This window comes from Topomyia yanbarensis, chromosome 3 (assembly GCF_030247195.1).
Source record: "Topomyia yanbarensis strain Yona2022 chromosome 3, ASM3024719v1, whole genome shotgun sequence".
NCBI classification, from domain to species: Eukaryota; Metazoa; Arthropoda; class Insecta; order Diptera; family Culicidae; genus Topomyia; species Topomyia yanbarensis.
The window spans coordinates 62,996,689-63,011,880 of NC_080672.1; the positions used below are offsets into that span (position 1 = coordinate 62,996,689).

The following is a 15,192-nucleotide window of genomic DNA, read 5'->3' on the forward strand; positions in this document are numbered from 1 at the left end:
TTAAATAACCTAACAGTGCCTGCTTAAAATTTGTCTGGGGTACAAATGTACCCCACAAAACCGTTTACGTTAGTGTTTTATCATGTGTATATAATTCGGAAATTTTATTATATCTTTTTTATAAGCAAAATATCGATACATAGTAACTTGCGTGAAATTGTATAGGCTTCAACACTGCTGAACAATTAAATCTGTTATTTGATTTAATAATGCTACTATAGCAAAGTAACTAGAAAAGGCGCTTGGATCGTAATCGTATTTTTTGGTTTTGATGTCAAAATATGATTTGTATATAATATGTACTACGCACCACTCAATTCCTCATCTTCTGTAGCCCAAGTTCTGGAACGTACAATGCACTGGTCTGTTCCTTCATCGCCTATTTTAACTTCGTTACTGCATATTGCTGTATATTTACTATTTGTATTGTATTTGTATTTGGTGTTCAAACAAGCATCGGAATAAATGCACTTTTTGGGCGGTTTTTGAATTATTTACTATTTGTTCAAAAGGCAATTTAATAATATTTACAACGCCGTATAGATAGTAAAAATCGGTTAGAAGCTTCCGAAGTTATAGCAATATTAAGGTTAAAAAGGGATGTTGACGTATTTTTAGGACAAATTGTATAAAAATGAAAATGTGCATAAAAAATTTGCAAAGCACGATTATTTTTGAAAAGGCTGCTTTGATTGGCTTATTTTTGAATAAAACTATCTAATTTAATTATAAATTCAATAAAAACTAGGCATATTAGAGCGGTTTTAATTCTGGGGTACGAATGTACCCCACAAAACCGTTTACGTATAGAAAAAGTTACGAAACCGTTGTAGGGTTAAACGAGAATTACGAGCTGAATTTGCTACCTTATTCTTGCTAACAACAAAAGCTAAAAACTGCTCCACCGCTACCAACAGATAAATCTACCCGTGTATCATTTTGTCTAAACCACAGAAGCAAAATATCGTAGGGGAGCCCGGGGCTAGTTGGCGGTTGAGATAAGTTTGCGGAATCCCTTTTTCTCTGTTTCAATTAGACATATAGCGCTGGCTCTTCTTGTGTACCTCAAGTTAGGTAAAACCCGTTATCCAATGTGTTTTTATTGCAAAACGATTTGTTTGGTGGAAGTTGTGGGTGATAATGTGTTTTCGAGTATATCACGTAAATGTTCTAAATTTTAAATGCTTTGCGTTATTTAGAGTGATTTTAAATCTATTTCCCGAATGATTATATTTTTCGATAGCGCGTGAAAAGAGCATCCGTATAGATATTACATCTATCCACAAACAAAAGTAATTTTTTAAATAATTTCTAATAAAATATGCGGTTGAGGCAAGTTGGCGGTGCTGCACGTGGGATAAGTTGGCGGTACTATTAACAGTGCAATATGAAATATTTTTATTTCTGGAATTCACTCCAAAGTAAGAAAATCTTTTTCTTGTGTATCTCGCCAATGCAGGAGACATTTATTCCGGCCAATTGCATAAAAAATTACGAAAATTTTCTTTTGTATAGGGAGTACGCGTCAAAGTCAAAATTCCGGGGTATTGAAACTGAGATATAATAGCAAATGTCGGTTAATATACAGTTTTCTCGAAAAGACATTCAGCACGTTCCAAAAGGACCCTTGAAGTAATTGAATCTCCATTTGATTGCTTAGTTTTTGGCGTATACCCACATACCGCCAACTTACCCCGGGGCCGGGGTAAGTTAGCGGGTTTTCCGCGTCACATATTTTTGTCTCTAAAAATGGAGACAATGCATCAAACACTTTAAAAAAAATCGGCGATAAAAATTGAAACCAAAAAACCCCGCCAACTAGCCCCAGTCTCCCCTACTTCAACCTACTGTGTCAAACGTGAATAAAAATGAATGACGATCAAAGCGGAAAATGGCCGTACTGTGGTCAAACTGTATTCCTGTTTACTTTTCGAGGTGTCCCTTAAAATCACCTGTTGGAGAAGTTAAAAATATCAAATTTGCAAATGGAGGTAAAGATGATCAATGTCTATACCTTACAATTTCATAGTTGGACATAGTGTACTGATTATTTTTCAGACTAATAATCAAGTAGAAGCGTTTATTGCGCAAAATTAAATATATCATTGAATGTGGCAACATGAAGTCAGTACCTCTGTATATATAAAGGCGATGACACAAACGTTGTGCGAATACACGGATTATCTCCATATACCTCTAATAAGGTTGTTAACCATTGTGTACATTTTTAACAGGGCAAAAGAGTACCCGGGAACCCGCTAATTGAAAAACTCGTAACCATAGCAATTTTAGCAACAGCAACATAGTTTGATATATGAATGAATATATACAAGTCCTCTAATCAAGATTCAAATAAGTAAGTTGAGAAGGGCCCGTCAGTAACACTAGCCTTGGGGCCCGCCGCCGCTCTCGACGGCCCTGATGATTATAAACGGGTAGTCGGGGTCTTTGATAACGAATCTACACTGACTTATTGCCGGAATCCTTACCAAAAATGAATATTGGAATATTTTATCTAAAACTTGTACAAAATAGAGTTTGAATCTGCGCGGAAGGGTTAAGAAGATTTAAAGCTGTTCGAATTATTTACATTTCTACCGCATTTAGGATGCCCTTAGGTTTTATTTTTGCACGATTCTCTTCAACCTTTAGTTTTCTTTCGGTCATCAAAGAACCCAGCTCCGGACACTGATGCGGTCTAGCAACGGATGCCATTTCCCCGTAAACAGCAGCATTATCGTGAATCTAACGAGTGGCAGTTTTACCTCCGTTTTCCTCCAGTGTTTTTCGAAATAGGAACCGAACCCGGGGCGCACAATGGACAAAACTGTTTGGCTGAGATAAAACGAAAACAACACGCAAACATTTAATCAAGAGCAAATTACTCCCGGTGCACTATACTGACTGGCTAGCGTCCTCTTCCATCCAGGACCAAAGCAGGCGATGCAACGGCACAAAAAGACCGAAGAGATTGTTGTATTGTTCACTGCACCGACTGCCAGGCGAGGGGCGCTGTCAAGCTTGGGGAAAGGAAACCTACTTTGTGGAAAGTTATGCATAGCCTGACGGTTTCGATAATTAATCACCCTGGTTCGGAACCACGGCGGCGACGTCGGAAGGAAAATCAATTTTCACCGTTCGGTATCGTAAGAAAATGTTTGCCCACTTTGAATCACTAATAAGGCTTGCCATACTAAGAATGGAAAACTAACGGTTTGCGTAGCATAGTTTTAGAGCTCAGTTTTCTGGCTTGGTTTATCGCCAACAGCAACGCTGGTGCCGATCGACGCACCGGTTTCTAGTGCAGCTACCCGTTGGAAGTCTAACTGAAGGCGATGTGAGTTCAGCAAGCAAGCAATTACGCCTTGATGTATGCAACAGTAATCGGCGGCTGTCAGTAATGCATGTAATGGGTTTTTCTAACCGTGACAGCATGTTTGACACGCAAGGTACTAATTCAACTTGAAGGATGTGTTATGTGAGATCGGTGAAATCAGTGAAATCAGTGAAATCAATGAAATCAGTGAAATCAGTGAAATCAGTGAAATCAGTCAAATCAGTCAAATCAGTCAAATCAGTCAAATCAGTCAAATCAGTCAAATCAGTCAAATCAGTCAAATCAGTCAAATCAGTCAAATCAGTCAAATCAGTCAAATCAGTCAAATCAGTTAAATCAGTCAAATTAGAATCAGTTGAATCATTGGCATGAATTTCATTCAAAAATTTCGCAACATGAAATTTAACCAACTTACCGTTAATCAGGACGCATAACAAAATCTCCAAACGGAGCTCCATTTTGAACGCTGGGCTGGGTACTACGATTTTCTCCAAACTTGTATGAAACTTGCTGTTCTTTGTTCTTGAACACTACTCAAAGGACACTGAAGATTATTGAAGGCAGTTGAACTCTACCGATGCAACATCATGTGTTGCTTTCCGTCAGTTCAATTTGGAGCTTGCTATACACGCTGCTCGTAGATTCGATGTCGCGACGGTCCCGCTGTCGCACAGGGTCTCCACGGTGTGTCGCGTCTCTTTCGCTGGGAGGTTTTTTCTTCTCTTCTTGTTGCACAACGTCGCCGTGTTTCAGCCGGCAGATTATTTGCTGACGGTTATGAACGGTGCGTTATCTGTAAATAAGAACGAGAGTAATTAGTTAGAAATTGCCTGCAAAAAGCACGTAGCGGAAAATAGCTCATATTAAAATAGCTGAAAATTACCACCCAACTGCCTTTCAGGCGGCCAAACCACATTGCGATAATTAGTGCTACCCGTTAAATCGACGTGACTCGCATAACTCAACCTATTTCCTAATACAACTAATTAAAATCACCTTTCCTTCAAGCCGTGTTAAACCCTACCGCCCTGGGGCACGATTTATGGGAACACCCAGCCACGGTCGCACACATGCACGCGCGCGGTCCATGTTGGTAATCCTAGACGTCTAACAACCCGGATAATTACCGGCATTCGGTCAGTTCTGGCAGCCTTTTGATATCGCCTTGTTGACGCAACACGAATGGGGTACAGAATAACAAAAGTGAAGGTGAGAAAATGAAACCACAAATCCGCGTGTCCGAGACGCGAGTTTTCTGATAATAATTTGTAGCTCGTTGATCATTCCGGGCACGTTGCGCTCCGGCTACGCGGACAAGGCGGTGTCTGTTTCACTTTCATTGCAAGTTAAGATGCCGGCACGCCCCAAAAGTGTGCGCGACCGGTGTCCCGATTGATGTGCCGATTGATCGTGGTTGGTCTGACATTTGTTGAAGCATGTTTCACCAGCCGCTGATGAATGGGGATTAACGTGGTATGCAGTCATTATTACTAGGCCACAGCCTGGGAGCGAATATCTGGCTGAACCGTTTTGAAAAAACTACTCAGGCGCAACTGGTCTTGAATTCTTCTTGGTAACTGGTTTTGAATTCTTCTTGCGAATTGTTAATTCTCAGCCGTCATGCATAATTCAAAAGTCATCATTCACTCAGTCTACACCATGCGCATTCCCCACGCGCATTGAATACCCAGTGGATTAGTTTCCTAGTTGATCAAATAAATACTAAACAAACAAAGAAATTAGTTTGCTCAGTCTAAAAAAAAGTCCGGCGGATACGTGTTCCCTTACAATGCCATCAAATCAAAGAACATTACATACATGCGGCAAAATATGTGCAATTCAGAATATAACAAAATGAAAACTGCTTAATTATTTTCATTAAAATAAGATCAGAAAAAAATTGGTTGCATAACCGAGGTGATTATGCAACCAATTAGTGGTTTCAAAGATAGCACTGCTGATGAATCACTTTATAAAAATAAATCATAAGAGAAGCGGACTAAAATAGATGACCACTGCCATCTCGCAACTTTTTAAAAGCAAATCAAAAGTAAATCTGTTCCAATATAACTCAGTGTCCTTGCCCAGCAAAATCTGCAACTCTAACTTCCACCTCTCTGTAAACGCAATTCCAGTTGAGTCCGCCCGTGCTTTAGAAATAACTACAGAAGCATGTTTTTAGATGCCTTAGTTTGTAAGTAGCGGTACCCTTTTGATAAACGGAGCTTTTTCTTTTCGCGAACTTCTAGTCCTCTTCCACCACCGACTCCACCATCCCTTGGAACATAACAGAGCCCTAACATTTATCAGGACCGGCGTAATACTTTTATCCCGAGTGGGTAGTACGATAACTAAGGGGAGGGGAGGGGACTTACTAGAAATTTTCCGAATTTTCGCAATATACACGCTTGCATTACAGACACACAAAATCACTCGCAATGCGTCTGTTCGACTTAAATTTTGTGGCATTAATTTCCCGTTCTCTCCGATCAAATATTCGTTGCGCGGGTCGTGAAGCCCACATGACAGTATTGGCTAACAGAAGGGCAGCTTCGACGATCGACATACCCTCAGGAAAATAATGCCGATACGTCTCGTTTTCGACACAAATTATATCTGCTGGATGATCTACTTTCGGATCAAAAATAAGCTATTTAACGTCATTGTTGCCGCTCACCGAGACCCCACGATGTTCTAACGATCAGCAATGGTTTAAAGGTGAAAACAGCAGCAGCAGAGATCCAGTGGTGGAATAATTTCAAACAATTCTTTACAAAATTGCCTTCCCATGAAGGTCGATTGAAGGCCAATTTTCGATACTCGAACACGAAAGACTTGTTATATTTGACAAATTCCGAAAGTAACTGAACAGCTGCACATACAGCGAGACTATTTTTATAGCACACTAAAACGATTGCTCGACGCCAGCATATCAGCTCCGTCGTCTGTGTTGGGGAAACCCTGGCTAAGCAAGCAAATATTGAAATCAGCTCCAACAATCATCGATATATCGCGTGCTCTAACTAAACAATACTCGCCCGTAATTGATATCGCCATGGTCCGATCATATGTGGGATGCTATCTATGAGTTATCTTGAATAGGTAAATATGATTAGGCAATCCATTAGACGTTCGTTTGACTCCTGTGAACAGAAAAACTCGTCCGATAAACAACTTTCGTTGTTCCGATGCGTTTGATGTTGGATCGAATCAACGATATTGTCGGACGTCGCACCCCTCGGAGTAACGTTAGAATAAGTAAACAAGAAATAATCAGCTGATCAGAAACGTCTCATGGATGACCTAATTGCTTACTGCAAGCTTTTTATGACGAAGCACCTTGTCTACATACCCGCCCGCGAGGTCGAGATTGATGCTGTAGTCTCCGAAAGGGGTCTTAATTGCAAAGCTCTGCTGAAGTATTGGGTTGGCTCCTTGAAGAACACTTTGCTTCAGTTAGTGAAAATTTCGGATTGCAAGCGTTCATCAAAAATCGAAAAGTATAAAAAAACAAGTTGTTTTCCAACAGCCTCATTTTGGCTCTTTCGACGGAACTGCTTTTCCAAACTTTGTTCTTTTGAAGGGGGCTCGTCTACGTGTTCGCCTTTTTATGATCCGGGTATGAACTGTTGTCGTTGCAAACAATTCGGTTCGGCTTGGCCTTACTCAGGCTATGTAACTAAAAAAATATCCGATGAATGTGTCAATCATAGTAACATGTGTCAATCTCGTTGAGTAAATTTTCTAATTTCCCCAAGCTACCCATTCTCATTTTTAAACAGCAAGATACTGCGGTAATTAACATTAGGAAAGAAATTCCCTTATCATTGTCACCTCCTCCTACGCTCACAGGGAACCCTTAAGATATATACCTTTTTGGAAGCAAGGGTTGATTCAACAAACCTACTACGAGAAAATGTTTGAGTTCCGCGAGAATCTTGTCGATTCCCAGTAACTTGGCTGAGAAATTTGTAATTGTATGCTCTACCACATGTTTCAGGTTTCGATACAGCATGAACCCTTCTGCCGACTTTGAAGGAATGATTCTGTCAAATATTCTTTTAATAGCAATTTATTTGAAAATTAAATTAAAGTTTCAATTTTGGTATGATTTAATTTTCTCCATTTTCAAAATTCTAATCAAAAGAAAACTTTGTAACAGACCTCAAAAACGATTTAAACGCGCAGTGGGCAAAAAAACAAGATCCGTTTTTGTGAATTTTGTATTAAAAGACTTCATACTTTACAACAACTATCTCATGGATTTTAACCATGGATTTGCTTTTTTGATTTCTTTTTCCATTTCATCTAGGTTTTGTATTCTTTCTATTTTCTCCATTCAGTCTTATTTTACTTTCTTATATATTTTGCCCCATATTTCACTTTTTCTATTTTTACCATTTTTGTATTTCATAAAATTTGTCCAATTTTTTGTATTTATTCCAATTTTGCAATTCGTTTCATCTTTTCATATTTTTTCCATTTTTGCATTTTATCTATCGTTTTATTCGTTTCTTTTGTATTCGTTTGTTTAATTCATTTCATTAAATTTAATTGATTCATTTGACTGAACTTATTTATTATTATTTAGTTGTATTGTTTTATATCTTCCAATAAACTTATTTTAGTATTTTTGTACCCTCCTTTTTACATATTTTGCATTTTAGGTTTCTTTTATTTGCCTAATTTTTTTCCTATTTCTTTCGTTTTTAATTTTTATCGTCTTGTGAAAATTTTCTGTTCTCCATTTATCAGTTTTGAAATTTATGCTTTTCTTTTCCATAAATTTGTTTCAATATTCACCTATTTTGGTTTTTTGGTATGTTCCATTACCTTTAGCATTTCCCTTTTTACCCATTTAAACAATTTTGAATTCCATGTTTTCTATTTTGTTACTTTTTTCATGTGAATTTTTTTCCTATTATTTTATTTTGGTCGTTTTGCGTTTTTTGTGTATGTTTTCGGTATTCCTTTTCATCAAATTTTATTTTTTCCGCTTTTACTTTATAAAGATTTATTTATTTTTTAACCCATTTATTTATCAATTTTTCTCTTGTTTTTCTTCTTTTCTTTTTTTTCCTGTTTTTTTTTCAATTTCTTCTAGGATTTTTATTTTTACCCATTTAAACCATTTTTATTTTACATGTTTCCCATAATTTCACTCTTGTCTGTTTTTGGGCATACTCAATACTTCCTTAATTTTTTTTTTTTGCCCAGCAATATATTTTTTCCATTCTTGTACTTTATCATTTCTTCTGTTTTGAAACATTTTTAATATTTTCTTATTTTCTGGGTTAATATTTCAAACATTTTGTATAATTGTTACTTTTACATCTTTGTCTCATTTCGTGCTTTTCTATATTTGTTTACTATAGTCTTGATTTTATATTTTTGCTATATTCATTTTTCTTTCTTTTGCCATTTTTAATGTTTTCCATGTTCATGATGTTTTTATTTCGTTATTTACCCGTTTTTCACTATTTTACCCATTTTGCAATATTTTTCTGTTTCTGCAATGTTTGTTTAATTTTCTTTTCATTTTTTTCGTTTAATTTGATTGATTTAATTATGCAATCGGTTTTATTTTAATATTTATTCAATTTGTTTTCAAACATGCATTATTTTTAATTTTTCCATTGTCCTAATTTCGTCCGTCTTCTGTTGTTTCTTCGTTTTTTATCTTTTTCATTATTTTATATTGGTAGGTTTTGACTATTCGCAAAGCATCTTTTTCCATTATTTTAATGTCATTTTGTAGCTTTCTTTCTTTTGTTTGATTTTATCTATTTATTAGTTTTTCCTCGTTTGTTCCTTTTTATCTCTTTTTAAATTCTATCTCCATTGAATGTTCTTTTTGTTTTTATTGAAATTTATAACATTTCCATGCTGCTACTATTTTTGCAATTGCTGCAAAGCTTTAATTAAGAGTTCTTCAATAACATTGTACCATATATATATATATATATATATATATATATATATATATATATATATATATATATATATATATATATATATATATATATATATATATATATATATATATATATATATATATATATATATATATATATATATATATATATATATATATATATATATATATATATATATATATATATATATATATATATATATATATATATATATATATATATATATATATATATATATATATATATATATATATATATATAAAGAACTCACGAAAATCACCTGAATCATTTTTCCCTGATAACAAAGAAACTACCGAACAAATGGGAAGTTGTATTTTCAGAGACTAGCAATGTTATTCCACGCTATTTTGACCGGATTTTGAATACTGTCATTACGGCAAAAAGGACGTGTGGTGCTATATCGCCTACAAGGCTCTGGTGGCGCCCAATGACAAGAACCCTCCCAACGCACTAGAATTCGGCCCTATAGAGGAATATTAGTCCATCGTCAAGCGGAACCTGAAGAAGACTCAAAACTGTCAAAGTAAACTGTCTGTGGCGAACAAAGTGGACGATGTGTTTGTACAGAATTTGATCGCAGTAATTAAAAGACGCTCAACCGACAGCTTAGAGTAAGGTGCGGCAAAAGTGCGCACCAGTTTTCGTAAAATAACTATTGGTAGAAAATCGGCATGATTACAAATTAATACTCTCATCACACATCTTCAAAACGTAATACTAGATATCTCTTGGTTTTGCGTGTAATCCGAGAAAAAATTATTTTCTTACGAATACTCAAATGCGCACTTTTGCCCCATGGTCGGGGCAAGAGTGCGCATAGCACGGGGCAAAAGTGCGTACTGATTTAATAGCCGATTTATTACCGCCCATAAATTAAACTAATCTATTTTAGGATAGCCATCTCCTTTTACTCTTCCTTCATAATTAAAAAGTACCCCTCCCTCTGCCCCGATTGATATTGTTCAGTTTTCCATTATGTTGAAAAAACTTGGATGTTTCAATTTTTAGACAATTTCGTTCATGATCAAACTCTCACCCCTCGTAACATTATTATTTGTCATAGTTGGGTGGATCACTACCAGAATTCTTGCCAATATGCTATTTATATTGGAAATACATCTTTATTATTTTTTTATATTGTAACGACATATAATTAGCAATGGACTGGAAGGTGAAGTATTTTTCAAATATTAAGAGCCATAGTACTCAAGGAAGAGCAAGGTTTTGAAGTAAGAAAGTTTAGAAAAGCTTGAAGTAGGGTCAATAAACAAGCTTAGAGTTTTCCGGATACTTAACTCTTTGTCTTCTGCAACGCAGGAGTCAGGATCTTTTGGCATTAAATGCGAATCACCTGAGTCTGCGGCATGTCCGGACAAGCGTAAAGTCAATTTAATGATTTATGCTGTCGGAACCTATCTTTATTTACATATTCATAGTTTTTTGTTTCTTTTTTAATTTCTCTGAGCTTTCGGTACTCTATACTTTCCCTTGGAACCAATTATGCTGATGCTTTTGTTCCTAGACCGCTCATATCAGTTGTAATTTGACCGGTGAGCTCGCAGTTATTGAAGATGCTGGTCCCTTCTTTAAATCACGGAAGAATTAGTTCAATTTTTATATAAAAAGCCTCATTTGCATGTTTTTATTCGGGCGGATATGCTATGCGCACTTTTACCCCACCGTCAGTTTTTTAACTTATTAAATTGTTACGAAAACTACTGAATTTTTTCATCAAATCAAATATATCTCACAACCAACCATATGTTGAAGATTTTTAGGGTACTGTAGTTTTGTAGATCCTGATTTATTCAAACAGCCAATTTATGATTCCCAAAATTCAAAAAATTACATCAAAGCAGCGAAAAATGGTCCCTCCCCCTTAATTTCAAGCCACTATATCCAAACCTTTCATGCTTATATGTCCGATTAGTTGATTTAATGATATACTAAATCCATTCAGAGTTGCCAGGTTCTAGCGCTTGTGTGCTTCTAAAAGTCCTATGCGCACTTTTTCCCACGCGCACTTTTACCCCACCTTACTCTAGCTGAATATTTTTCGGTATTTTATGCTATTTGAATTTATGAAAGAAGACCTGTTTTAATCCACCTATCGGTGCAATTGTGCCTTTTTCATTAATCCAAACTACACGGAAAAAAATTGTTCCCAAAATCGTGAATAAAGTGCCATGAATCCTGAAAACAAGACCATGAACAAAAATCAAGTGTTTTATAATTATGTTCAATTTCCCTTCAGTAACGCCCGCATAACGCTTATTTTAGTGGAACTATTTGTTTTTGTTTTGTGAACTTCAGTCACGGTTTCCGTCAAGGCATTTTTAATGCGATTTTCAGTACGCGAACTATGAACATTATTCATAAAAACAAAGGTTGACTCATGATGATTTTCATAGATATAGAAGCCTTAGCTCACAAAGCCAAAATATTCTGGCTATGATCTCGTGAACTATTTCGCGAAGTTCAAAATTTTATTCATGAATTCATTTAATTCACGTGAACTAATTCATGATCTCTAATATATTTTTGGTACGATCCAATATCCGTGCTCGTGAAATAGTTCACAAAATCATCAAATACAATCCATGTATTCGTGAACTGGTTTATGATATCTGGTATAAGTCACTACTCACGTGAATTTTTTTTTCACGAATTCATTAAATATTATTCATGTATTCGTGAACTGGTTCATGATGCGTAGTACATGATTTACAAACTATTTTGCGTGTTGATGATATTTAGAAGATATCGCTAATCATTTACAATTTCATGAAACATGATAATGAAGTTTCCCGTGAACTCTTTCACAAAATTTGGAGAATTATTCGTTTTTATTCCAAGCACTGTTTTATGAAATGTCCAGATGCTAGCGACCATAGTAATAGACACGAGCATTGGATATAAAAAAAACTATTAGGACCTCGAACATCTTTATTCGTTTGATAAGGTTAATGGTGATGTCTGGATAGAAAACGAAAACTGCGCTGAGAAAGCCCAAATAGTGTGCGTGATACAATTCACAGAACAAGATATGGCGAATCAGTCACATTTTTATGATCCAGTTTATATTATCACCATTACGAATACCATGGTGAAACTGCTAATATCATGAACATTAGTCATATTACTCTTCGTGTCAAATTTGGAACTAAGTTCTAAAATAAAACATTACGATAACATGAACAGGAATTACGAAAATCATGACTAAGATCCTGAAATTATGAACATGAAAACATAAAAAAATATTACGATAACTTAAACAGCAGTTACGAAAATCGCGACTTAGATCCTGAAATCATGAACAATAATCACAACAACAAGAATAACAATAATAAGATTCTGAAATCATAAACATGGATCACTCTACTCATAACTAAAATATCGCGATAACTATAGTGAACACAAATTACAAAAATTGCGTCTAAGATCCTTAATGCCGCTAGTCTGATAGAAAAAAGCGAAAGTAAACTCATAAATAAGATAGCACAGTAACGTGATGGGATATCACAAGAATCGCGAAGAAGCTCATGAAATCATGAACATCATTTGACTGTCGGCTGTGTATTCCCAATTCATGAACTGGAATCACAACAAAAACTAAACATGTCCAGGGATCCACATCAACAATGGTCAATAGACCTCTCCACATTTTGAAAAAGTTTTGAAATATACATCGGTCAGCTCAAATCTTTGTTCGAGGTGTGAATTCAAGAACTTTCGCCAAAAATGGCTTTATTTGGACATGATTTAGAGGTGTCTCCAACCAAAAATCGTGTTTTTGCAATGATTCCATAAGAAGATCACTTACACTCTGATCATATATTGATCAGCGGTTTATATGGAAATCTCGCATGTGGCCGCATACTTCAATCCGTAACACAGGAACCAGAACTCCGATTCATAGAAAATTTAATAGCATTCAATAGGATTCCTCTAGCCACAGAAAACAGACGTTTAGGCTCGATATGAAATGTGTGTAAATTCCCGCCACTGAAAATCCGAATAAGGGACCATTCATAAATTACGTTACGCAAAAATTGCCCAAAATTGACCCCCCCTCCCCCTATGTCACAACTTGTCACAACTTGTCGTACCCCCCCCCCCCTAAAAGCGTTACGTAATTTATGAATGGTCCCTAATACAGACGTCTGAAACGCGTTTTGCAAACGTTTGTAGATGGCGCAGTGATCGATGCAATGCAGTTGGAGTGCAGCTGTCAAACACATGTAGCAAATGGTTATGTAGATGGCAATACTGAAACACTAATTTTCAACGTTTATCAATTTGAAAGTTTACACAGGTTTTTAAATACATTTTGTTCTAGCCTAAATGTCTGTTATCTGTGCTCTAGCTTTCATTTGAGACTGATTTTGTGAAAATCGAGTCAGACATTTCTGAGAAGCAGATGTGAGTTCAACTCAGGTATATAACCACTTTTCCGAAGCGTCCGGTTCCGCCGAAGTTGTCCAATGTGGTCAACGTGGATTTGATTGGGCATTAGTGAGCTGAAACTATAAATCCAAACATTTTCGAACACATTTTACGAAGATTTGCATCTTTTAGATACCATGCTGATTCCGATTTATGTGGGACATGCGCGACACTTCAACCTGTAACTCCGGAATCGGAAGTTGAAATTAAATGAAATTCAATAGCAGCCTATGGGAACGTTGTACCTTTCATTTGAAACTAAGTGTGAAAAAATCGGTTCAGCCATTCCTGAGTAACCGATGTGCTTATTTTTGGTCACATACATACATACACACGCACATCCACACACACACACACACACACACATACACCCACAGGGTCGTCGGGGCGCAAGTGAACCGGACGTCAGGCTTCACCGGAATCGCCGGATCGACCTCGACACCCTACCGGGTAACTCGTGAGTAGGCTAGCTCCACCGCCGGGGACTAGACCGAGTCGACGAAGCGGTGAGCTAAATGGAAGGGTACATCGGGTCGAGAGCAATCTACGGCCGGGGAATTCACGGTAGGGTAGATTCGCCACAGTGGACTACCCAACAGAATCGTAACGGGGGGGAACGAAACAAACACCGGTACAGAGAGAAACTCCATTGCCGGGGAACTCTCAGTCGGAGTAGGATAATATCCGAGTTCATCTCGATAAAGCTGGGAGCTAAATGGCTCAAGGAAGCGGGTATCGGTGTCGGGAGAAATTCCCCCGTCGGGGAACTATCGATCGGAGGAGTGTGAGTTCATCGTTGGGGACTATCCAAGTAGATCGTGATAAGGCCGGAGCTGAATGACTCACGGAAACACGAGCTAAATGGCTCAATGCACCTAAACCGCTCACGGGGACGAGAGCTAAACGGCGACGTAGATAGATGGAGACAACAAGCAAGAGAAGAGTCGGTAGTTAAATCAAAGCTCATAGGTCGAGCCACTCCATGAACCAAGCGAGGCTCTGAGATAGAGCAGAAGAAAGAGGTGCGAAGAAAGCACAACGAACCCCCCCCCACGAAGTAATACGATGACGTAGTTCCGTGGGAAAGAAGGGCGTAAAAAGTAAGGAATGTTTTTAGTGGTTAGGCACGAACGTGAGTCGTGAGTCACACACAGTGCCAATACACTACAGGCCAGGCTTTTGAAGCTTTTTTAACCTTACTATAAAAAAGCACATACACACACTAACACATACACACACGCGCGCAGACATTTGCCTAACTCGACAAACTGAGTCGAATGGTATAAGAGACTCAGCCCTCCGGGCCTCGGTTAAAAAGTCGGTTTTTAGACTGATTGCATAGCCTTTCTATAGGAGAAAGGCAAAAATTAATCATTGTTGTTTGACAAAATTTTGATCATAGATGACGCCGGTGGTTGAGTGGTAAGCGTGACCGCCGCTAAATTCAATGGG

The 15,192-nt window shown here is 37.1% G+C and overlaps 1 protein-coding gene across 1 annotated transcript in view; it reads right to left on the minus strand.

Moving 5' to 3' along the window:
* The window catches only part of LOC131691058 (mucin-2), a 610,571-nt gene that overhangs the window by 156,852 nt on the left and 438,527 nt on the right, over positions 1-15,192 (minus strand). The window contains exon 5 of the mRNA XM_058977218.1: positions 3,753-4,130. Coding sequence (XP_058833201.1) covers positions 3,753-3,795 — 43 coding nt within the window. The 5' untranslated portion in view covers positions 3,796-4,130. The remainder of the gene's footprint in view (positions 1-3,752; positions 4,131-15,192) is intronic.